We start from the raw sequence: 27,576 nt of genomic DNA on the forward strand, positions 1-27,576 counted from the left end.
TATCCGATTGCAATACGATCTTACCACGTTTCAACTGTGATTATAGCATGCTCTTACTACGACAATACTACGATCATACCACGTTAAAACCCCGATTTTACAACGCTCTCAAGAATAACGTCAGCATCGTGTTAAATATAAATACTGTTCCTTACCATCAATTTCTCACTGACACATATACTGTACAAGATATAAATATGGCAGTTGTTATAAAATAGTTGTTTCTATGTGCGTTGCGTTTTTCTTTTGTAGCACGTCGATGTTCCTGTTGTTTCTTTGTTTTTTTCTTATAGTTGATGTGTTTCCCCCGGATTTGATTTTTTTTCTCTCTAAATTGATTTATGACTTTTAAATACCGCGGTTTACTACTGTTGCCTTTATTTATAAGAGGTAACTTATACTATTGTAAATTCTATTTACAGCATGATGTGATTTCTCTGAATTATCCACACAAAGGTTATTTTATTCAAAACCAATAGCTTGAAAACAAAACACATTAAGTTATTCTACAAACTTTTGTTATAGGTAAAGACTGACCACATAAAATTGAGAAAGGAAATGGGGAATGTGTCAAAGAGACAACAACCCGGCCATAGAAAAAAAAACAACAGCAGAAGGTCACCAACAGGTCTTCAATGTAGCGAGAAATTCCCGCACCCGGAGGCGTTAACAAAATAGTTTTATACTCGTTGTATAGAATTATTGCTGATACTTGGACGAATATTATTTAGATATAAAAAGAAATTAATGCTTATATGTTTTTGTAGGAATCTGATGTACAGTGGTGGTCGTCTGTTTATGTATAGTTCATGCGTGTTTATCGTTTCTCGTTTTTATATAGATTAGAACGTTGGTTTTCCAGTTTGAGTGGTTTTATACTAATAATTTGTGGGGCCCTTTATAGCTTGCTGTTCGGTGTGAACCAAGGCACTCATACCAAATCTTCCTATATTTAGATAGGACACGGCGCAACATGGCACTTTCTCTTTCTCTTTATAATTTATGTATGGGGGCACCCATGAATTGAAAACGTTTCAATACTAGGATTCATTTCTTTTAGAAGGAATAACATTAAGCATTTTTTTTTAAATTGATATACAATTGCAGGCAGTTTCATTTTGATTTGTGGTGATTTATCTAGTTGATGTAAAAGTCATACCTTGTATATTCATCGACTTTCGTCACATTGAATTGATATTGTACTACATTTATACCACCTAACAGCTATGGCAGATAAATTAAACTTAATAAATTTGTGTCAAACAGATAAATAATGTCACGTAAAAACGTTCCATATTAGGCAAACAGAGAAATTAATAAAATGTACTAGTAAAAATGAAACTAAAGACCCTAAAACCTTGAAAGAATTTATCATTCAAAGGAGAAGGTCCAGTAAGACCTATTTTGTGACCAAAAAATGTTGTAATTTTTTATCAAATTGTTAAAATGTTAAATTTTTACTATTTATTGGAAAGTAGAATACTTCTGTTATATAAATATGTGCAGTTTTTGACAATATAATGCACATATATCGGGTACTAGCATTATTAAGTCATGCTAAATTACTGAAATCGTCACTATTTTATCATTTGAGTTAATTTTTATTAGATAGTTTCTGTTTAAAATGGGAATGGCCACATTTGTGGTCATTCTTAATACTTAAATGTAAGTGTTTTATTTTCATATGAATTTAATGTATATTTATGATTGCAAATGAGACAACTTTATCTACAGAAGTTAAAAAAAGTGAATGAAGTGGATGCAATCAATTTAAGGCTTTAAAAGTTTTCTGCTTGAAAAATATTAAATAATCCAAAAGAGAAAAAAAAATAGCCTAGTTTTTAACTAAACAATTTACAGGTAACTTCCTCCTTTCTTTTCCTTCGGCTATCTTTTTAAACCAATTCTATCGAAAATAATTCGAATACAACTAAAAACGGAAGAACTGTTACAATTCTTCAGCTGTAACCGCTCTAAGTTGTTACAATAACCCATAACTAGTTTTCCGTTAATTCACGGGCACATTCAAGTTACTGCCTTATAAAAGTCAAGTACAGCTACGCAATGTTATTCCTTTTCAATATGTTCTTTAATTTTCAAAGTTCATTAAAGTGTTGTGATACTTTTTTAATGGCAGCTTCTAAATTGGCGTTCCATTTATCATCTCTACTTCATGTAACACTCAAATGTTTATGAACGCCAACTCTAGTTTACTTGACCGTTATGAAATATCCATTTCACAGATAATATTGGATATGTTTCTTATATCGTAACTACAATGCCGTTTCCTTTTCACAAATATGACCGACCGAATAAGACTTTTTCCGGGTTTTAATAACATGAGCAACACGACGGGTGCCACATGTAAAGCAGGATCTTCTTACTCTTCCGGTGTACCTGAGATCACCCCTGGTTTTGTAGGGGTTCGTGTTGCTTAGTCTTTTGTTTTCTATGTTGTGTCTTATGTACTTTTATTTGTCTGTTTGTCCTTTTCTTTTTTAGCCATTGCGTTGTCAGTTTATATTCGATCTAAGAGTTTGAATGTTCCTCTTGTATCTTTCATCCCTCTTTTATTAACATCCCTTATTTGAAAATTCTTACTATTGAATATAATGTTAGAAATTTGAAAATATTCAGTTTAGATCACTGTAAAAATGTTTTTAAGTGTAAAAAGACAACATTAAATATCATGGTTTACTTCGAAATTAGATACTCGGTTTCAATGTTAGTGCGTAATACTATAATACTTAAATAGTTGTTTAAATCTTATTCAAAGACAATTTCATCTCAGGTTGTTTTGAAATATCTTGTGTGCTGATGTTAAATTGTGCAAAACATTGAAAGGGGAAACATATGAAGTCAAAAATTATATGTTGTCCTAGTAAAGAATAATGTGTGGGATAATCAGTGACCATTGAATGAAAACAGTTTATATTGAATTAGTCAACGTTTGGTTTATAATGCTTAACAAGAGTGACATTTTTTTTAGACTTTTGTTCAAAGTGTTGACTAAATAATTTGGTATTAAAAGTTTTTTTTAACAATTACAAGGATCTGTTGGTCTTTACGTAACATTTGTATTGTGAGTTATGTAACCTTTTCCTGTACTAATAGAAATGGGATGTAAGTTGATAAAAGTTAAACTTATTTTATTCTACAATTTAGCAGATTTTTTGAAACATATAATATGAAAACTTTCGAGTCTAGGCCTTCAAATATCAAGTTGATAGAAACATACATTTCGCTTTCAAATCAGGAAACAGTTTACTGTAGCTATACCTCTTCCGTTGTCTTTTGTTATGTATATATTATTTAATTATGATATAAACTTTCGTGTCGACATAAATTTGCAGCCTTTTTTTTTATAGTTAATTTGCATTTTACCCTAGTTGATATTGAACTTATATTCGTTCATTGCGTATTTGTTTTTCTACTTTGGTTAAATTGATTGATTTCTGATTTTTTTTTATCATCATATGTATCAGGAGCAGCATATTGTTCGTCCCCTAAGACTCATTACTGACGCTCGAATCGAAAAAAATAAGGCCTAAATAAAGTACGAAGTTGAAGTGATAAGCAAAGAAGGAACCAAAGTTATGAGAGCTTTTTCAAAATACAGATAAAGTTATATATAACTATTGTAAAATCCTTTCCTTAGTCATGTTGGTTTTTCGAAATTTTCTGAGGTTTTAAAGAGTTTTATAATTATAACCATATCAACGAAAATTGAATTGACCCACTATTATAGTTCTTATCAATCAGAGACTTTGAAAGAATGACAACATTTATTCTAATAAGATATTGTGACCCAGGACCCGTATCTATAAAACCACTAAGTTAGGTTAGCCAATACTTATTTATCATAGGACATGTCGACAATCCGTTCGTCCGTAACAAATCTTAACTTAAGTAGCTTTATGCATACGGACCTTTTATTTTATAATTCTGAGATTATAATTTTATTCTAACAGTGGATGCCATTACTGTAAAACATACCCTTTAGTAGATCAAGTTGATCATTATAAACAACATTACAGGTATGGATTTTTTTTCTAAGGATGTCAATCAAATGTTATGACGAAGAATTCCGATATTTTTTAGAGTCTGTGTTATGATCGTAACACCCCTAAGAATGTTTGTAAGTATGACATTTCATATAGCATTGAAGTTAAATTTGATATCACCTTCATCTTTTTTGTGGGATACCGAAAGTTTGTTAAACTTATATACAAAACGTGTCAAACATGTTTACTCTAAAAGCGATACAAAACCTAGTGGTCCCAAAGTATATTGCAACATGATGAAACATTTGATATAATTGAGGACAATTTGAGTATGCATCTTGATTTGGTGAGTCTCTGGTATTGTCTGTCTTTTTTGTCAGGAAAACATTAATATTAAATAACAACTGGATGTGTAATATGAACGGCAAATGTGTGAATGAAAGGTCATTTAGACCTGAACCTACACCAAAACAAAACGAAATGTAATATAAAAGAAATATTATGTGAATAAAACGTAATTTTGATAGCAATTTACGAAAAAAAAGAGGTATTAAATAGTTATCAAAGATAACATTTAAGATTACATTTTAAACCCTCTTATAATCAGAACAAGTTTCTATACAATGAATTTTAACTCAAGAATATGGTACTAGTAGTTTTATCAAATAATTTGCTTCTAAGTATGTTGCATTGACGTTTGTTTTTGTTGTATTTCAGTTTTTCTATTGTTCCGTTGTTTTTCTCTTATAGCGGATTTGTTTCCCTCGGTTATAGTTTGTTACCCGGATTTGTTTTATCTCAATAGTTTTATGTTTTTGAACAGCAGTTTACTACGGTTACCTTAATTTATGATATTATGATATAAAATGTTTTGGTACTGATTATTATCACAAAAATGGGATACCAGTCACCTACATACGGTAGTTATAAGTATCCTGCAGCAGCTGTCACCATTGGAATGAAGATATCTATCCTGCCTATAGTACATTTTATTCAATTGTGCATAAGATGCAATCATAAAGGCTGAGAGAGACTCAATTTATAAAGTAATATATGTATATATATCTATGATATATATCATATTATCTATAACAATACTAATTAATAACTAGAAACGATTATATATTTCATTTGTTCTATTTACCTTCATCACGAGCGCGTCGCTTACATCTACGACATTTTAAAGAAATTAATGTGCAACTTGCTTCAGCATTGTGAGCTATATGGACAAAAAGCTCAACTTTGTATGAAGGTGTTGATGCCTTAGTCTCGTTATTCTTTTTTAATTGATGAACTGGGATTTTGAATAATCATATGCTTTAAATCATGTCAGTACCTAAGCCCTGAATACCGATTTTATGGTAGCGAATTTGATGCAAGTGTCATACAAATGAAAGGTAAAGCTAGCTTTAAACCAATTTGAAAGTTTAATCTATCATTTTCTACATACGAAAATTCCCCTTCCAAAGTCAGGAATCTGACAGTTGTTATCCATTCGTTTTGAACATAATTGTCATCATTTTCCTTTTCTAAAAATTTACATGATAAAGCTAAGTTTGCTATGTGGAAGAATTAATGTTTTTGCTCTCAGAGCAACAAAGTAATACAATATACGTATTGTTGTCATTGTTAATGTTTTGCTGTAACCTTCAATGTTTTGTCATCTGGGTATCATCGGTTAAACAGCCGGAGACAGTTCATAAAAATATGATGGTTTAAATGTTCGTTCGAAACTTTTAAAGAAAACCTTTAAGTGACATTAGATATAAATATCTGTCCTAAACCTTGGCAATACCTCACAACCCTTACACTCCACAAAATACAACATTCGCATATATTTAATAATTAACTGTTGGTATTATACGAAGACAATTTCGAACACGAATTCAAAGACTTTACTTAGTAATAAAGACAAAAACACGTGTACATGTTACTTGTATCGGATACTAGTGTTTTCTTATTTGTTTCAGAAAATAGCAAATGCATTGAAACCAACACCACAATGGAAACCAGTTGATCAAGAATATGAGGATGTGGGTCAGAGGAAGGAAATCACAGACATACATGTACTAGAGAAAATCAAACTGAACCTGCTAGGCGAGACAAACGGTTGAGAAAATATCTATTCTCAAAGTCACAGTGAGGTCTTCAACAGAATAAAATCATATCATCTAACTGCAAGTTAAAGACAACCCTTAGAACCGGCTTTAGCGAAATTCTTTGCAAAAAAACGTTTTAAGTGCATCATAACTTTCTCCAATTGTGTTACCTTGAATTAAAATCGTTAGGACAAGGGTAGTGTGACGTGGTTCCTCCATACACAATATTGCAATTTGCAATATTATTGTTAGGCATCATGCTGGTGGACGTTCTCTTCATGGGGGATTGGGGTACGTCTTTGTTGTTATCAAATGCAATTGATATGTTGATAGTTATACTGAACTGTTTACAAAACGTTGAATTGTTAGAAATACTACATTTCACAACGGATGTTTACCCAAGAAAAGTTCACCTTAGTTGTTTATATAGATAAAACCTTTCAATATTGTAAGCTTTTTATTCGGCCTTTATTTTTTTTACTCGAGCGTCACTGAAGAGTCTTCACAAAATACAGAACACACAAATGGCACTGCTATACCTAGGTAATGTTGGCTATGTTGGTATTATATATATATGACAAAATCAAACAGAATATATCCTAGCGAACACCTTCTTTAAAGAGCGAAAACAGTTCGACAGAATTAATTGATATTTGAGATGATCGAAATGTAATCCGATTGAAAAAAATAATACTTAGAATGAAGAAACTATATTTCCTGCCAACAAAATATGTTAAATGCAAGAAATGAAACTGAAAGACATAATGTAAAATACGAAATTGTAAATAAATATTATTTCTATGTCGTCATAAGTATATGTTTTCCATTTTCTTTATGTATCAAGCTAAATAATAAAGAAAACGCTTACAGTTATACACTTTCAACTGTAAAATCGATTAGGGTATTAAAACAAAAGTTGTTCAATACAATTATTTATTTTCCTTCATTAATCTGTGTTATTTAGAACACACTACGCACGTAAGTGGATAATTGTTTATATAAGGAGGACACTGTAATGATCCACACCTAGCTAACACCGAATAAAATAATTTGCCATCTTCATTCTGAACGCCTCCATTTATATATTCAGGATGGCTATCCACACACACATACGATGTTGGTGCTGCATGCATATGATATCCCGATCCTAGATATCCATGGTATTCTAACTTCCATCCATTATAACATTTGTTTTTACCAGGTATCATAAGAATTGAAGTAGAACGTGTCTTTCTGCAGACAGAACATGGAACATCTTCATCCTGGGTACCAAAAAATGAGCCTTGGTATTCTGCACCATACATATGCCCGCCATCATAACCACTTGTTCTCTGAAAATCTGGATCTGGAGAAAGACAGACATACTCTGCTGCAGAACCTGGTTGGTCGTACATTCCTCCCCCTGCATATCCTAAAATTGAAGTCAGATCATCCAAGCGAAAATAAGATGCAGGACCAAAAGAATTACTTTAAAGCATAAAAATAGGAAAGTAAAAACAAAAACCTATAAAAGTAGAAGATGTATTAAGAAATAGGTAATTTATCGTTTTGAAATGGACATAAAAGGAATTTTGTTAATGCTATTTAGTTTTTGTTTACAATTTATTATGTCTTTTATTAATATGATGGTTGATGAAGCGGACATGTATAAAAGAAAATGTTACTATTTTTATGATAAAGATGCAATTATCATACTAGTATCATATAAATAAACGTAAAGTATAAAGGCAACGGGCAACTTTTCTTAAAATATTGATGACGGTGTGGAGGGAGGGAGTGGGCAGGATTCCTATATTTCTGCACGTAGTTTAAATGATTATGCCATTTTCTTTTTTCATTATACATTTTGCCTGTTATTTAATATTCGTTATATTTTAGCACTTCATTTTTCTATTTTCTTTGTTTTTGGCTTAGATTTATCATTTTTTTTTCAGTATGTACAGAAATCTTGCTTAATATCATACATGGTCATGCTAAGAACTATTGCAAATCTTTTCTGAGACAATTGTTTGATTTTGTGCTTAAGTGAATTTGGTTGCTTTAAGTATAGTCTACCGTGTATAACCCTGTAAAAATGCAGGTTGCACTCGCGAATACAACAATTTTGAAAAGAGCGGGTTCTAACACCCTGACACACTGCAAGTTTAATTAAATTAAAAAAAGGAAAACAATTCGGGAAAAGGAGGTTCAAACCACGGAATCCACCGGATCCGCCAATGAATAAGATGTGTGATACCATTAATATGAGTCGTTTAATGGATAGAGTTAATGGCGTTGGGTATCTTTGAAAGCACAAAGTTTCTAACCTGCAAGAGAATCGGAAATGGATGATTTATATCTAATTATAAAGATTGGTTACCTGAGTACACTTGTTCCGTGTCTGTATTATTTGGACATTGTCTCCGTCCCCAGATTACGTATGTTGAACCAGTTCCTGCAATAGTACGCACTTTATTTTATTTTAAATCTTTCAAGCAGGAAAACGAAAAAGAATCAAATATGTAAAGTTGTGTAAAGTTGAATATCAAGGACCAATTGTACAAGTTTTCTATGTTTATTCTATAGTGGGTTTAGCATTTGAGGACTGTGGCTTGCCCTGTTTGATGGTTGTTGTATGTCTTTAATCAATGTGTGTCCAGCTAGATGATGATTCATAGTTTTACTGCAATACAAGGGGTAGCTCATCTTCGCTAGCCAAGGGTTACGATCCACTCCCGCTTTCTCACAGTGAGAGAAAGCGGGAGTGGATCGTTACCCTTGGCTAGCAAAGATAGGGATAGCTATTATGTATGTTAAAATGAAAGTTTAAGTGATTTCTTGTCTCAATTTGAATATCATTTTTGTCCTTTTTTTAAGGTTAATCAGCTCTCCAGTTTCTGAATTAGTTTCGGATTTTCAAATGTTTTTTTCCTTGAGCACACGTTCATTGACGAAAAGTGCATCTGGTGCTGTATATAATGTTTATGAATATGTAAATACCCTGACTAGATCGGAGTTGTCTGATCTCTGTTTGTTGTAGCTGTATAGTTGTGGCTTGCTGTTGTAAATCTGTAGCTTGTTGGTGAATGGTTGTACCCTGTTGCTGAATGGTAGTACCCTGTTGCTGTATCGTTGTATCGTGCTGCTGTATAGTAGTAGCTTGTTGTTTTATGGTTGTAGCCTGCAGTAATATGGATTGAGATTGTTGTTTCACAGTGTTGTTAAGTATCACTAACATATTCTCCATGCGGTTTAAGCGATCCTGGACAACATCCGGGTCGTTCAGCAATAGACGTTTTCCATCATTTTCTCCAGTTACATAAAATGTTACAGCAGTAAATGTAATAAAACTCAGGAACAGCAAGTTCATTGTTGCCAATTCACAAGTCTTATCTTATTCGAAAGATAAAAGTGTTATATATAGTGTTACCGACACTATCTAAGTTTGCATGTACATGTACATGTATGTAGTTCTAACATGTGTTCAATTGTATCTATTTATCTGTTACCTTTAAAGATCAAAAGATAGTTTTATTTTTCTTTCTGAGTCAACAATTTTATCAAAATTTTAAACGCTATCAATCAAATTATTTTTTTCAAAATTTGACACAGGAAGGTATTGGGAAAATATGGATTCATAATATATTTTGTGTCATCTGCTTGACCAGAATATTATTTTTCATCAGAGTTTGAAAGAAAATCATAACCAGGACAACAGTTGAAGATTTCCTCCTACCAGAATTGTTTCTCAGAGATATATTACTCTATTGTCTGGGCACTCATATATAAGTTATATAACTGGTAGCAACAGTATTAGTACACTGTCTTATTCTAGAAGCTAGTTGTTTTCAAACTAATATTTTACTTCTTTGTCCGATGGAAGTTCAACTTTTCATTCAAATGACAATAACAAGAACAGTATTAAATTGACACACAAGATCAATAACCTGATTGGTCTTACTTACAATTCTATATTTCTTTTACACAGGGACAAATGAACACTTTATTTTTTTTTGGTGTCGTGTGCTGGATACAGTGTAGGCGGGGTTGCCCCCATGTTTTAGATACAGGGGTTCGAAAATTCATTCTCCAATCTGTAGATCTAACATAGTTGGGCAAATTTATAGACGAAGTATATATAAATAATAGTGTGAGCACTATATAACCCCAGGTTATAAGATGGAGGAAATGTCGGTCATGAAGTTGTCACATAATCAGACGTATATATATTCAAAAAACTATTGTGTTATATACTTTATGCATCAAGCAGAAGAAAAGAAAAAAACTCATGTATACACTATTGTATGCAAATATATTTTCCCACTAAACAGCATATATCATTTGGAACACACAACACATGTAAGAGGATAATTGTTTATATAGGGAGGACATTGTATTGCTCCACACTTTGCCGATACCGAGTACAGAAGTTTTCCATTTTCATTTCCACTACCACCATTTAGATATTCAGGGTGACTATTCACACAAACATATGATGATGCTGCTGAGTGACCATGATCTCCCGAACCCAAATATCCATGGTATTCTACGTGCCATCCGTCAAAACATGTGTTCTTACCAGGAACCATTAGGATTGAAGTTGAACCCACTATTCTACAGACAGCACATGGTACATCTTCATCCGGGGTACCAAAAAATGTTCCTTGGTATTCTGCACCATACATATGCCCGTTATCAAATTCATTTGTCTTTTCAAAGTCTGGATTTTGTGGTTAACAGACATACTCTGCTACAGAACCTGGTTGGGTATACATTCCTGCCCCGATATATCATAAAATATAAATAATTAAGGAGTACGACTTTCTTCTGGTTATTGAATCGAAAAAAAGTGTGAAATAAAAATCATTTTGTTGTTTTGAATTTTAAGAACGAATGAGGACTGTCTTGTTTTACCTGAATACACTTGTTCTGTGTCTTTATTATTGTGCGTTATGTCGATCCCTGCAATCAACATTACAATAATGATAAATGGAAAACATGTCTGCTATTCTAGATGGCGAGTGGAGTATCAAGGATACTTATCTTCCACTAGTTTCAACCAGCATGCACAATCCTCATGTGTTTGTGTAGAAAAGACACCAGCATATATCACTGAAGCTGTCTACGATCATTAGGAAAATATATATAATGATGCTGTATCTAACTGTGGGAAGCTAAAGTGTCAAATTCAAATCACCAAATCAGTTCCAATTTAACAAACTCGGTTTGCTCAAAATGATTAAAATTTTCAATTTCATTTTGCTTACATGCTTATAGATGAAACCTTGTTTCGCTCTTCTCCGATCCTAGTCAAGAGAGCTTGTAAAAAGTTAAATACAAAAGATATATATATGTAAATACTAGTAGTACTTTTTTGTCTCAAATTTAGCCTTACATCATTAACAATTTGTTGTCTTTACTGCCGGATGCGAACCCACGCTTCTGTGAAATCGTGTGAATAACACATGTACTGTGTGTCTAGCTCCCCGTTTTCTTATCGGAAGCAAGAAATTATTAAACGTGTTGATTTCATTTTTTACATCACTGGTTCGATACCTCTGCTGGTGGAATATAAGTCCTCGAGGGTATCATCAGCTCAGTAGTCAGTACCTCCGTACTGCCATGATTTAAACAACTTTACTAAAATTGTCAGTTTAAAAATTTTGAAATATAAACACAAAATGTATTAAGAAACTAAGGTCTCAACGCCCTCAGACAAAGTTGGCTTTCGATGAATTTGGCTATTTATCTTAGGTATTTTGACATATAGCTCTTCAACGGTTTCGATACTTATACATCTTCAGGTTTCAAATATTTGGCTTTGAGCGTTCCTGGTGAAGCGTAAATCTAGAAAAGCGCTTGGGACGCAAGAAATTATTAAATGTGTTGTTTTCAATTTTTTATCTTTAAGTTAATAACTAGGACAAATGCCATACAGATCACTGGACAAACTAAGCTATGCAAATTATAACCTTGTGAATTATAACTTTTCTTCGTCCTTTCAAGGGCTGCCTAAAAAAGCGAAAGACATCTTTGATGTAACGCTAGACGTAGAGATAATATTTGTACGGGTTGTCTTATCGCAAGTCTTTTAAAATACCCAATTATATCATAAAAGAATTCAAGAATTTTTTCATGGCGAGAAATAAAACAAAATAATAGTTATTTTGAAAAATAAAGTAAACATTTATACATACTTGTGTTCAAAAGTCATAAAAAGATTTAAAGAAAACAAATCTGGGTTACAAACCAAAACCGAAGGAAACTCGTCAACTATGAGAGGAAAAAAAAAGAATGTGTAGTTAAGCCTGTTTTTGTTATATTTCGATTCAAGTTGAATGCTCGGTGAATGCTCCGGTAACATGTATAAAAAGATTTAAGAAAATGTGGTATCAGTGCCTATGACACAACTATCCATCCAAGTAAATTTTTTTAAAAGTAAACCATTATAGGTATAAGTACAGTCAGCAACACGGAGCCTTGGTCTGTACCGAACAGTAATTTTGAAGCCACAAAGAGCCTCAAAATAATACTAATGTAAAACCATTCATACTGGAAAAACAACGGTATACTCTATATAAAAAACGAGAAACTCTTATAAACCACATCAACAAACGACAATTACTGAACATCAGTTACCTGTTTAAAACAGACAATTGCAGCGGTTTTAAACGTTTTAACTCTCTATATATCTATTTCGATTAATTCATATATGATATTTTCTTTATAAATGAATAAATTGAAAAAAATGAATTAAATGTATGTCGACTCTTTATATTTCTGAATTATAAATGAAATAACACATGAAAAATCTTATAGTTTGTAAATATTAATATAAAAGGTAACTTCAGATATAGGATTATAACGTCCATTCATACACATGATGCTTTATTTGCATATATCATCAGAGTTAACCGACTGAACCACAATATAATTTCTATCATCCTTAAATTATACGGTATACCTGGTTAGTTTGATGGTAAGTGTTGTGTGACTGTTATACATTTATTATGTATACATAATTTTATTTTGTACGTAAACGCACTTTCCACAATGGCGAACAGTAAGGTTTGGAAAACCTGTCTAAAACCAAGAAAGGAATTAGAAGAGGTATGTTGGGCAACATCATAATCTTACGAAAAGGTTTTGTTTTAAGATTTAGTTTTATTTTGTGTCTGAAGTTCAATAAACATTGATTTTATCAACACAAAATATGTGGTTCAACAGCTAAAAGTAGAGGCAATGTGTAAAATATATGTTTTTGAATTGCCATTGCGAACTTCACATGCTTTCTAATATAGTCTGGTGCATCTATACAAAACAGTAACTATGACGTCGATAGTTCTACTGCCGTGAAATGTCTTTCTGTTGACGTAAGCAGGTTCATCCTCTGTTGGCCTCTGGATTCGTACATGGGTACCGTCAATGCATCCTACGATATGTGGGAAATTAGCTTGTTCGTGGAAACCTAACTTGACCCCATCAATGTCAGCTTTACTGGTTGGAAAAGATATAAAATCATTTTTTCTGGCTAGTATGGCATTAGTAACATCATCCACCGCTCTGCTAACTGTTGACTTATCATAGCCCAAGGTATCACCAATCACTTGAAGAAATGCCCCGCTTGCATTATATCTCAGGACAATAGATAATTGTTCCTCTACTGTCAGTGCAGTCTTTTTCATGGTTCCTCGTTGCAGGTCTTTTCCAAGTAGATCCACTAAAAAATCAAAGGTCTCCCTCCCAAATCTATATCTCTCTCTCATTTCTCTTTCTGTTAAGTTGGTGGGATGATTTCTTCCCCGAAGTACTCGTGGTTTTCTTACTTTAACAATGGGAATATTAAAAACAGGTGCTGCCATGTCGAAACTGTTAACCCTAGGTTAAATATTTAACCCAGCCCCTAAAGGTGGGTTAAATATATCTTATTTAACTAATGCTTGAACAGAGGGTTAAATTTAACCACAGGATGAAAAACAGAAAATAACCAAGGGTTAAAATTTAACCCAGGGTTATGAAATTTAACCCTTGGTTAAAACTTAACCGAGAGATGAACAACTGGGTCCAGGTGGTCACAGATTCTGAAAAAACATTTATTTTTCTCTCTACACGTACATTGATATTGAAGATTGAATGTACCATTTCTTATTAAAAAAAATCACCTGTGATTTATTTTTTAAATAAGATACACATACTGCAACCAATGCCATTTTTTTTCAAAAATCAAAATACTGAGTGACTCAATGCTAAATAGAAGAGACGTCGCAATAACTTTAAAGTTTAGACTCTTTTGCCTGACTAAACGGATTGTATTTTCCTCTTTAAGGGGGCTCCTGGGTATAAATCAAATTTTTTTTCCAATATAGGATTTCGCTATGTTTTTCTCTAAATAAACTTTATCCTATACCTAATACAAAAATAAAATAAAAATATTGGGTCACCGTTCATTTAAGCTCACAATCTGCCATCAAAAAAAGCATGCATTTTTGTTTAGGTTCTTTTTTTCTGTTGAACTAATAGGAGAAAAAAAGGTAAAATCGAAATAAAAAAAGAACCTAAGAAGATTTCTATAAGAAATTGCTTAAATTTTACAATTGTTTAGTTTAAGTGCAGCTTGTTTGAAAAATATAATAAAAATTATAGGTCACCAATGAGTTTAAAAAGATATTTCAATTTTGATGCCAAAAAATGTAAATTATCACCAAAGAGAGCTTTTTCAATGATATAAAAATTTTAAAAATCATTTAGGGCTAAAATGCCTTGATTTTTTTGGGTTGATTTTTGAACCATATCATAATGTTACAACTAATATTGTAATGAATTAAAAACCAATTGTTCAGAGAACAATTGAAGGTCTTTCCATCAAAACAATGTATTTTGATATGAAAAGTTGTGAAACTAAGTTTAAAATGACATTTCAATCGTCAAATGATAGCTCCTAGTAAGCTGATTCCAAAAATTTATTGTTTCCATACATTTTTTTTAAATAAGGAAGATAATTTGTTACTTCCGGTTTGAAAAATGTTACTTCCGATTATATTTGAATATTTACTTGACACTGATTCCAAAAATATCTGGTTCTATATACTTTTATATTAATAAAGTACAAAAAATAGCTACTTCCGGTTTACAAAAGGTCACTTCCGGTTGTTTTTTTCAAGGTTAAATGGTTTGATACCTTTTTCTAAAAGTTGTATATCTTTATCATGTATACATATAGAATAAAAGCAAAGGTCAAAATCTAGAACGTCAAATTAAGCTATGACCTTGAGATCAATTTCAAGGTCATAAACCAAGGACCTCAAATCAAAAGACCATAGGTCTTAATTATATTTAGTTAATGAGTTAAATCACCAAACGCGTATTTTTAAATACAAGAGGGGAGAAAACTCCCTTTTACATTCAACGTACGCTTGCAATCAAAATTTACATCTTACGACATGTCGCAACTAACAATTTAGTAAAAATAATTTGTTGATATCTTATACAGTCTTTGGATATAAGTTAAAATAAGCCAAATTCAAATATTAGAATATGACCTTGACCTTTGACTTTGACCTAATTTTCATTTTTTGGGACCAAGGACCTCAAATCAAAAGAGCCTAAGTCTCTATCACTTATTGTTTATAAGATAGAAATTCATATCACTTATATCAGATGCATAAGGGGAAATAACTCTCATATGGAGTGGTCATATCGCTTCGGTCAAAATAGGACAAATCATGCGAAGGATATAACGAGGAATTTTGTAAAATAAATTTGTCATAATCTTTTACGGTTGCAAAGGAGATGCGCTAACAAGGAAAACAGTGTTTGGGGAGATAACTCCTACAAAGAAAAGTATTCGTTTACGCAGGGTAAATTTCAAAAGCGCATAAACTGTTCGATATCATATACAAAATATCTAAGCGACATATTGCGAAACAAATGTTTATCGCAAGAACAAAATTAGGCGGAAGAAAAAAAAAAAAAAAAATAATCAGAAGAAAAACAATAGGTCTTTCCACAGAAAAGTGGAAAGACCTAATAAAATTTGTTATGAAAAAAAAAATGTTTAAATATTTGCTGATTTTTTTTTTGTACCCACGAGCCTCCTTAATTATAGCCATACGCTGACCTGTTATCCTGATAATGACATACATCGTTGTCATTTGAAGTCTGATAGATAGTTGTCCAACCTTAACCCTTTGACGGCTTCATCACATCTTAATTTTCGTAACTCCCATAGAATAAATGAGGATATTTCAGCATTCAACTAATATTTTTCGTTAGAAAGTTAGTACGAAAGGTTTAAAAACTCAAACAGTTAACCAATGTGTAGCCTTATTATATTGGTTATTTTACAAAAACAATAATGTTCAAATACAAATATAATATCAACAAAAAACGGACAGTAATGACATTTGTATTTATTGTTTAAAGTCCTGGGATATCACCGATCATATACATTTTGCAGTTAGGGTAATACATTTTATTTTTAAGAAAAACATGTCTTATTTAAAAACAAGATGTTGGAAGTTTATTAAGAAAGAATATTGATTCAAAATAATTTTTATTTCTGTATTTATTTTAAAATAAGATTATTCTTTCTTACATATTTGTTTGATCAAGTTTTGCCAAAAAAAAAACAAAACGTGAAAGGGTTAAAAAAAATTAGCCATAACCTCAAAATCAATTGTCTACACCTATATTCGATTATTATAATCATTCTTCCTTGCGCCTATATCACCATGCTCAATCGCTCGGTAATTCTAATATCACGGCTTTGAAATAAGACCAAGCAGTATCAGCGACGTTACAATGTCTGAGGAGAAGTTATCAGCCACGTCATAATGTGTGCAGAAAAGTAATCAAGTAAGCTTTCGTCAAGTAGTAAACTGCCTTAGCAGTGGCGGATCAAGAAATTTTAATAAGTGGGCGCCCACTGACTGCTTAAGAGGGGCCCGCTCCAGTCATGCTTCTGTGATTCCCTATATAATCTACCATTTTTTTCCAAGGAAGGGGGGAATGGCTCTGAAAAACCCTCTAAATCCGCCTCTGCTTAGGGAGGGAGAAAATACCAGTATTAGAACGATAAACAGATAACCGGGTTTTCGTAAAATAGCAACCGCTCGACACAATATAAAGTAGTTTTGCTTGTTCGCCAAAACGATTCACATTCTGGCTTGTGTATGATATTTTATCATATCAATGTGTCGAAAACCCGATAATCTATACATATCAAGCTGTATAATCAAGTTAACAGAAACAATTACAGCACATTTCAGTCAGTATGTAGCTAATGGTAATATCTTTGGTTAGCTTGCTTGTTAGCTGAACCGTGAAGTCATTGTTAGGTAAGGTAAACTTCCCTCCTTTAATAGTAGACTAGCCCAACAGATAAAAAATCTATCTCTCTGTAGGACTTAGCTACTTTAAAAGGAGGGAAGTTTACCTTACCTAACAATGACTTCACGGTTCAGCTAACAAGCAAGCTAACCAAAGATATTACCATTAGCTACATACTGACTGAAATGTGCTGTAAGTGTCTATTGAATGAACTTCTTTTTACGATGTTTTTCTTTTTAGGTTGTTGAGAGAATTAACAAATCTACAGAAATAAAAGACGCGCACATTGAGTTGTCTTCCTTGTCACGTGCAGAGGATTTAGTCAAGTTCCTTGGAGAAAACTTTATTCCTGACGACACATTATGTAAATCAATTGGTGTTGTATATGATGAAGATGCGAGGAAATTCTTGATAGCAATGTTTGGCAGATAATCTTTCTGTTATAATAATTCACAACCGAACGAACGAAATTATTGCAAGCTTGGGACTTGTCTTAGAGTATGATGGAATGCCAGCAGTAAAATTAGCAAATAAGAAACTTGGTCTGGCAACGGGATATCTTAACTATAGACAGGAGGATATGAACGTATATAAACGTTTTAAATGTAACAAATCTGTAAATCTTGCCTTCCTATGTACCCATAGACAGCATAGAGGAAAAGGATTAGCAACTACTGTATTTAAGGCGGCTCTAGCTTTCGCCAAAGAATTAGGATCAACGCATGTTTATTTTCACGGAGAAGGGTCTTTTGCATCTCAAAAAATATTTGAAAATTTTGAATTTGAGATAATTCGCAGGTTTGAAAACTCAAAATACGAAGTTGATGGAGAGTTTATTTTTAAGAATACCGGAGACGTCAAGGAATTAAAATGCTATGTTAAAGAAATGCACTAGCTGCATATACTAATTAACCATAAAAATATGATTGCCTCTTAGCTATTTAATATATATATATAACGGTGACAAACACATTTAGATCGGCACTAATATACCAAAAAAGTTGAACGTCGTATAACAAAATATGTATGAAACGTTGATCGTTAGGGTTTTCCGTGACGTTGATCCATTTTACATTAACTAACTGAAATTTGCTAAGGAGATGAAGGAAAATATATGGGTCTAGTCATACCTACTTTGAAGTGAGACCATCGCATATTCTTCCAATAGTGAATTATGGTTGATAGTTTTGCGATTTCCTTACAGATAACCAGTCGTTTGTTTTAGTGTTGGACTTAACGAACAGTGACTGACACTTTTTCTGAAAGTTTGTATTCGTATTTAAACAAAATTCCATTCACCAATTTTCTAACTTATCACACGTTTCACAATGGATATGGTCTGGAGTTTGAGAATAAAGAAATCTATTATTAGGTCTTCCGTTTTCATTTTAACTTGTTTCTTCTTCATTCTAAGTTGTTGCACTTTTTTCGGTTTAAGCTCACCATTCCGAAGGAACCCGTGAGCAGTCGTAGTCGTCGTTCTTCCGGTGTTTACTACTTCAAACAGCTTCACCTTTGCAATTACTGAATCAATTCCAACAAAAAATAAGCTAAATGACTCTTAGGGTATCATGAATATAGTTTGTGTTTTTTTTCTGTCTCGTCAAAAAACATGGCCGCCATTGCTAAACAAAGAACAAATGGGTAAAAACACCCATAACATTTAGAGCAAATCTGACATGGGGTTAAAGTGTTCATTAGGTGGAGTTCTATCAACCCTCAAATGTTCAGATTAATCTAATACCACAATGTTGGATTGCTGCCACTAAATAGTAATTGTAAGGAAATTTTCCAGTTTTTAGCTATTATCTTGAATACTATTAATGATAAAGATATACTGTAATGAGCAAAAATGTTCAGCAAAGATCTACCAATAGTATTGATGAATCAATTGTCAATTATTCATTGATTCATTTAGGAATGATTGTCATTTTTTCACAATTTGTTTATTATGTTTTCCAACTTAATCAAATCTGCCCTGTAACTGCTGAACTAATTCGTACCTAACTTGAGTTGAATGATCCATAGGGTATGTAAAATAACATTTCAAAAAGAAACATGGCTTAAAATATAACATATGTGTGAAATGCATAATTTTCAACTTAATATAGATGTTACTTTATTTAATGACAACTACTCATCCCTTACAAGTTAGAATGTGCTTGATTTTTATAAGATGCAGACGTAATCTTTAAATCAGTTTGATTGAAGTCTGGAGCTGGCATGTCAGTTCCTGCTGGCAATCCTTTGTTAAATTTTTGTATCATTGTCATTTTGCTTAGTTTCTTTTGTAACCTACAGTGACATTGACCTACGACTTCTTTTAAATTAAGTTTGACTTTGCTTAGTGCTGTATGTGAGATTATCATACTTTGGTTAGGTACAGAGGGAGAGCTGAAATCTCACTTAACATGTTTAACCCCGACGCATTTTTTCGAGTGGCCCAAGTCAGGAGCCTCTGGTCTTTGTTTTTATTGTATGGTTTTTACCTTTTGTTTATGTTTATGTTTCGAAATTAATAAATTATGACGTCCAGTTTCACTGAACTAGTCCAATTTCTGTTTAGGGACTACCTGGAGTCCACCTCAGTGAGCGCGATTTTCACTCTGTGTTGAAGATCCATTGGTGGCCTTCAGGCGTTTTAATCTGCTCTTTGGTCGGATCATTGTTTCCTATTCGCAATGTTTTTAGTTAGTCAAATTTACTAAAATTATTCAATATTATGAAAGTTAAGGATTATAGATTAGTATGCTATGGTATTTGTTTTCCATCAGTTATTTGTTGTATAATCTTTGTTATCATATTGTTACGATCACATTATAGAGATGACAGGTGAAATGAAATACAGTATATCGATTGCTGTAGTATCAAGCGACCAACAACCATGCAATTATTCATGAAGCATGTACGCATTTACAGTAAAAAGTATATCACTGATTGAAGATGTGCTATAAATATTGTAAATAGTTATCAAAGGTACCAGGAATATAATTGATTACGCCAGACGCGCGTTTCGTCGACATAAGACTCTTCACTACGCTCAGAATAAAATAGTTATAAAGTCAAACAAGTACAAAGTTGAAGAGCATTAAAGACCTTAAATTCCAAGTTGTGCCAAAAACGACAAAGGTAATCATTTCCTGGGATAAGAGAATCCTTAGTTTTTCGAAAAATTCATTTTTGTAACAGGACATTTAAAGAAATCACCATATGATTGATTTTCATGTCAACAACGAAGTGATGAAATCTTTTTTGATTTCCAATAAAGCCTTTCGTCTCATTACCACTATGATGCTGTTATCACCAATTCTCTTAGATTAAAATATTTGATGGCTTACAAAGATGAAATAGTTATAGAATGTCAAATGCGTAATTTTAATATATCAAAGATATTTATCTTTTATGGTAGCTGGCATGTTGACTACATCATCATGATTTGGTATAGCTTGTTTTAAAAGCTTATTCACTTCTGCCTTGTAGATTACCAAAATGCTTGTTACGTATTCGTTATATATTTTTCCACTCGTAAGAAACCATCCAATTGAACGAAGTAATTCTCTTAGATAAGCTTTATCTGTATAAACCTGTAAAACAGATCACACTCAGAAAAACAAAATATACAATATGCGTACAATGTACTTGGCAGATAAATACAGAACTTATTTGACGAGTTATAGAAACGGAGAGAGGTTTGTCATCTGGTTTTACTCCTGTTTCGTAAAGAGTGTAGATAAATTTTTATTCGAAAAAGCTTTTCTTACTTACTTTATTATTATACAAACACTTATACTCCTAGCATGATTATTCGTAAAAACTCATGACTGAGTATATGTATCATGTTTGTGATTATATCAATGGTATACTTGAGATTATTACCTGCGAAATTATCTTTAAAGTGGATATGGATATCATTCATTTATAGGGAGAAAAGCTATGGGGGCATGCGAAGAAAAACAAGGTTTAAGGAATTATACTATTTGAAAACGTACGAAGGAAACGACAGGCGACTGGCTGAAATAGTTCTTACACGAGTCACATACCTTATGGTCAAGAAATTGATCGAAAAGATATTTGGGTAGGAGAGTCTGGTATACATGTATTTTTATATAAAATTTCTCAAATCCATCCGAAAGATTATGTATTTGTACTTGCAGCATGAGAGTATTTGGAAAGGTACGCGATACAAACAGAAAATTTACAAATATTTTAAACAATATAAAAGAGTATGTGTGGGGTAATTTCAACCAAAATTTATATGACCCACATACATGTAGGTGTAAATATAAGTCTATTAGTCAAATGAAAAAAAATTATAATACCTGTATTGCCCTTTTCATCGATAGTCGTTTTTTGTCTTCAGAAATCATTCCAGATATTTCTGTCAAACTTCCACCAAATAACCATGGATCTTTCACAACTGACGGCTGCCATGCAGAAATTCCGCCAGTAGATAACAGATTAGTGCTGCCTCCGTAATACCTGTAGATTTTGTTTATCGATTATAATGATATCTTCATAAATGATTTATTCCGAACGAAAAAATAAAAAAATTATTGACACCAAATCACATTAAAGTAGGGCCACAATTTAAAAAAAAATGATAAACCAAGAATGTTCAATTATGTTGCATTATATTTACAATGAGAACAATCTGTTCATTTCATCAAGTTACGTGTAACCGCACTAAGTACTGGAGGTCGTGTGTTTAAGAAGAGGCCGGATGATATCAAATACGTTTAAATTACTATTTGCTGCTTATCCACAAAGCACACATGAATTGATGCTAGAGCAAGTACCGGTCGGCTCGTATTAAGATAATGTGTCCAGGAAGGGTGACATGTCTTCTGAACCAGAACGTTTGATATCCGACTTATCGTGTCAATTTACCACATGCACAAAAAGGTTAATACATAATAACATACACATGTTCTAGTCCTGAATTTGCATTTAATTAGCCACTGGAACGTCATTATGTTACATTAGCACGACCATAACTTTTGATTTACCTACTCATAATTGCTTAATATATATTTTTCATTGAAATTAACTTACTTCCAGTCTTTTAAGTGTAACTAGACTGGAAAAGGAGTGCAGACTATATATTGCCTGAATAATACGCTTACTTACCGAACACTTCTCTGAGTAGCACTTGTGAACTTTGTGTCAACTTTTTGTGTACTAGAGGACCACCCACCGCCTAGTTTTATTATGTTGAAGAATGTTGCACTGGCTTGTACTTTTACTTGGGTATCTGTTCGTCCTTTGTAGTAACTCTGATCTGTTTTTAGAATTAATCGTAGAAGGCCTCCAAACTTTCCCTGACTAAAGTAGTGGGTGCCAAAAGTCTTGATAAATTTCATGTACTTCGGATAAGTGCTACTATTAAACGTTTGAGGAAGAAACCTTTCTAAATACATTTTTGCAACACGACCAAATTCAAGTGCCCAATCAGGCATCATATTTACTTTATATCCGGATGTATGCGATGTCACTTCCTCTATGTACTTGGATGATTTGGTCAGATAGTCATTGAATGTTTCGTAAGAACCACTTGCAGAAAACATTCCATCTTTGATACCTACGTCTACTTTACTCGCCATTGATTTCTTAACAGCATTGCTGGTTTTAAGAATTTCAATATTAGAATTTAGCCATCCACTTGGAGTGTTTACAATACTCCAAACTTGGTCCGGTATATCATATTCTACCTGTTAAAAAATATACTGTTCAAGCTTTATATGTGTATAAATACAATTATTAACCTACCCTTATTGAAGATTATTTCATAGATATACTTGTAGAAAGAAAATAAATTCCTACTTAACAAGTGAAATGAATACATGGTATCATTTATGGATAGTGTCCACTCCCACTAAAATATACAAATAAACAAATAAACAGCACAGCTACCTAGCTGTACCTCTTATCGGTAGGCATTAGATTTCTATGTTTACATTTTGTGAACTTCATTGCATTGTTTGCCGTCAGTCGTTTTTTGCCAAGGCGTTATAAAGGTTTATAGTTTCTTGAATGTCTGTTTGGTGTCTTCTGCTCCTTTTTTGTTATTTGAGTAAAAAAAGATCATCATTATAATATATTTATTACAGATCGTGAACAAAAATTCAAATTACATATTGTTGTTAGTTCGTAAATTATTTTCGTATTTAAAGATACTAAATGTTACTTACACCATTCAAAATCTTTTTTATATCTAAGTCGCATGAGAAATCGAAGACGGGATACCTGAATCCATCGGTTGAGCTTAAATCTAAAGGTAATAAATCTAACTTGGTTATGTCGACACCGTCACGTAACCGATTTAAAAACGGCGGCATCTTCTTACAATTCTTAGCTAATAAGACATTTGGTAAGATCACAATCAAGAAAAATACGCACTTTTGTTTAAACTCCATACTGTTCTTTGCAAGTTCAGAAGAATTCAGTTCAATCGTCACATGTTGCCATTGATTAAAATACATTTTAGGTTTGTTGTATTCAATTACATTTGAATCGCGTGCTGAACTAGTTTGTTACATATTGAATTTATTTAACTTGACATGTAAAAATCTTAGTTTTTATGAAAAACATTTTAAATCAGACTTAAGGTGGTACCTAACACTTTAACTAAAATTAATTTGGCTCGTTTAATTTTCGTAAAATTTTGACAAAGTATTTACTTTGACCCTTTGACAAAAATATAAAAAATTCAAAAAATTTGAACCAACTGTTTAATCGGAAAAATTACACTGGTTAAATAGCAGTTCAACAAACACTTATTTTGATCATTGAGAAGTTTAATATTCCCTTATGAACACAACGTCAATAAAACATTCTGCTGATTTTACAGAATTATCTCCCTGTAGTGTTAGGTACCACCTTAAGGAACTGGGCCTTATTTAAATGTCTGCATGACAATCTTATCGTATAGGAATTGTAGGAAAGATTTAAAAACGTTAAAAAAGGTGATCATCCCGAATATCATGGTTCATTCTATACTTCAAATAATTAAAAGATTGTAGAAATCTTCACCTCCAAACGATTGCATTCAATTTGCTTCTGCGACAATTTATTAGGTCATGACCAGCATTTATAATAAATTCTGATTATGTATATAAATGTTCATGTAATTTACTGCCAGATAACAGTTAAAGAAAAAAAAAATATTGTCATAATATGCTTCCATGTAATCATTAACCCAGCGCATTTCACATCAAATAAAAATGTCGATGTTGTAAAAAAATATCATTAAATTTAAAAATGTACAGATTTAAAATTTAAGAACTTTCAGGACATTTAAAATATCCCCAAATATCATATTGATGAGGGATTTTTTTCTTGAGAGACGAGTTTCGTTTATTAACTAGGTTGCTATTCCATAAAAACACTTAAGTCTCATTCAGTTTCATGAACTAGTACACTTTTGGGTAAGAGGGGATTCGAAGCCCGCCTCCCGGAGCAGTATTGTCGTCCTGTTTTAGAAACCCACTGATGGCCTTTGGCTGTTTTCTGCTCTTTTATAAGTTGTTATTTCGAAACATTCCCCATTTCCATTCTACATTTTAATAGTTTTTCAATGTTATTAATGTTTATGACAATAGACAAATATGAAACAGTATTCGTTTTCTATCTGTTATTTTAGAATAATTAAACAATAGGTAAGAGAAATACAATAAAATATCTTGATCGCTGTAGTATAAAACAGTCAATAACCATGTAAACATTTCAAGGCTTGCATGCATTTATAGTGAATCTTATATCGTAAACTATCACTGATTGAAGATATGCTATAAATAATTTAAAGCTTGTTTAGATTTCAATAACGCTTGTCTTATCATTACACTTAGGATGTTTTTATCACAAGAAGTATTCGATTGTTAGAAAAAGATAAAATAGATATATAATTTCAAATGGGCAATCTTAATATATCGAAGATAAGTAAATATAAAGATAAGATGATATGATCGTATGCTACCCTCTCGTACTACATTTTTAAGTTATCCGACAAAGTCAGTAAAGTCTTCCTAATGCGTTAACATAGTATGGAATCGACAAAATTAGTAGACTTAATTGTTTAGTTACATCTATAAATTAGACTATGGACAACATCACAATCTTCTTACAGAAACGATGGCAAATTTCAAGGTATAATTCAACAAAAATACATCCAACCATGTTAAATAAAATATGGGAAATATGCTTGGAAAATTAAATTATGCATTGTAGTCCGGCAGATTGGTGCAGATATAGGACAGAATTGCTCACTTGATGAGGAAAGCATGAAACTTTGCATAGTAGTTCTTGGTTATATACCCTTTTTTTCAGCTATGGACTCACTCTGAAAAATTCAATATGGCTGCCATTGTCAAGATGGCGGAAAAACGTTACAAATATCAAGATTGTCCTAAAGGTATTCTATATAATTGCGGAAATTAAATTAATGATTCTTTATAAATGGACTTCCTGGTCTTGAATTTATTACCAATTAATTTTAAAATATAAAAAAAATAATTTGGTTACTTCTATAGCACAAACATTTGCAAATATGGCTGCATGTATAAAAAACAAAATTCCACATGTTAATCAATATGTTACATGTTATTGTAATTGTTCTTTACACGGTTTCTGTTTTAATGGTTGAAATGACATAGATTGAACGTCACTGATGAGTTTTATGTAGACGAAACACGCGTCTGGCGTACTAAATTATAATCCTGGTACCTTTGATTAATATTGAAACGAGGCGATTGAACGTTAACATATGTCGGTTAAATGTTTTGGAATAGTAGGTAACTAATCTGAACTTTGAGGCCGTGCCGAGGGCACCTTGTCTCGTGTCTCTTCAATGTCACGTCTTACGCACTTATCACGTTTTCATCTGCGATACCCACTACATAGTAAACTATTCTATGTACTCAATAGGGGTACCTTTCTTCAGGCGGATTAGACGATTACCATCATTTAAAATGATAAAGGGGCAACTATTTCCCTTACCACTACGTGCGAAATCAATTCGCAACTATTCAGCGAGCATGGTGCTAAAATGCACTCCTGATCAGCACTTTTAATAGTTTTAATGGTAACAGTCATTTTTGTCCAATATGTCTAGCCTAAGTATAACATCGTCTGTTAGTGGCTCTTTGCACACATCCCACTGTATGTTTACTCTATTAATGTCGAGAGTCGTTCTTTATAACCTTCCCAAAAACAAGATGTTAACCCAAACCACATAGCGTTATGTTCTCCAAATCTCCATTTTCTGCCGGAATTCATTTCTCATTTACCAATGTTATCATTGTAGCAGTGTCCACAATCATTCTCACATTCTCGTCTGATGACAATATCGGACGAGGTCATGGGCCTCATTTCAGTTTTGTGATGAGGTGATGTTTTATGGCTAATAGACGTTGGAATCGCGCGTTGGCCGACCCTTTGCTGTTTAAAGACTCTATTGTTGGGGCTGCACTTTGATTTGCTCCGTAACCGGTTAAGTTGAGCGTTGTCTGAAATAACCGGGATTTCTGGATGCTAACCGTTGTCTTAAGGGATAATATGATCTCTAGCTTAGTGGGGGTGTTGCTGATAGATAGGCATTAAGCTTGGGTGTATTTTTATCTGGCGATCTTACGCGATTGTTTTGCTCAGGAGATCTTCCACGTGTATATTGATCAGGTGATCTTTCATTGAACTGGTGATCTTCCATGATTGTTTGATCCGTAAAACCGTGCTTCATACAAAATGTACTTCGGTCATTTACATCCCAATAAATTTACAAAAAGAAGCATTTAACTTTTAAATAAATAAAGATAAAATTATAATTATAGTTCACATAAAGAGGATGAGATAATATCATAGAAAATATATAATCATATAAAATTTCACAACATAAAACAATTGTTATTGTTATTTATTTTATAAGATTTTTTAGCTTCATATCTTTGATTTTACTGCAAAGACAGAGTGCCACTAAAAATAATAAGAAAAAAGAACAGTTCGTTCACGCATCCGAAGATCTTTTGATTGATTGTATGTATAACATCTTTTTATTGTGCCATTAAATTAAGATAACTTAGAACGATATTTTGTTTCATGACGATGGAATGTCAAAAATAAAACCCATGCTTGTCTCTAATTAAGTTTTTGTGAAAGTATTCACTCAAATAAAATTC

At 32.4% G+C, this 27,576-nt stretch overlaps 1 protein-coding gene and 1 pseudogene across 1 annotated transcript; both read right to left on the reverse strand.

Annotated features, from left to right (window-relative positions):
- Positions 1 to 23,825, reverse strand: part of LOC134696488 (perivitellin-2 67 kDa subunit-like) — a 72,469-nt pseudogene extending 48,644 nt beyond the window's left edge.
- LOC134697384 (uncharacterized) lies at positions 7,054 to 9,461 on the reverse strand. Its single transcript, XM_063559638.1, has 3 exons — positions 9,083 to 9,461; positions 8,463 to 8,537; positions 7,054 to 7,514 (listed from the first exon to the last, which is right to left on the reverse strand). The coding sequence occupies exons 1-3, from the start codon at positions 9,450 to 9,452 to the stop codon at positions 7,060 to 7,062; spliced, it is 900 nt and encodes a 299-aa protein (XP_063415708.1). The 5' UTR covers positions 9,453 to 9,461; the 3' UTR covers positions 7,054 to 7,059.
- Positions 23,826 to 27,576: the final 3,751 nt, after the last annotated feature.

This window comes from Mytilus trossulus, chromosome 14, assembly GCF_036588685.1.
Source record: "Mytilus trossulus isolate FHL-02 chromosome 14, PNRI_Mtr1.1.1.hap1, whole genome shotgun sequence".
NCBI lineage: Eukaryota > Metazoa > Mollusca > Bivalvia > Mytilida > Mytilidae > Mytilus > Mytilus trossulus.

Bases quoted from the DNA above. Each gene is read 5' to 3' on its own strand.
- LOC134697384 (XM_063559638.1), bottom strand. From the start codon at position 9,452: ATGAACTTGCTGTTCCTGAGTTTTATTACATTTACTGCTGTAACATTT. The intron at 8,538-9,082 runs GTATTTACATAT...GTACTATTGCAG, and splicing joins ACAACTCCGATCTAGTCAGG to GAACTGGTTCAACATACGTA. The intron at 7,515-8,462 runs GTAACCAATCTT...CTTCAATTTTAG, and splicing joins CACGGAACAAGTGTACTCAG to GATATGCAGGGGGAGGAATG.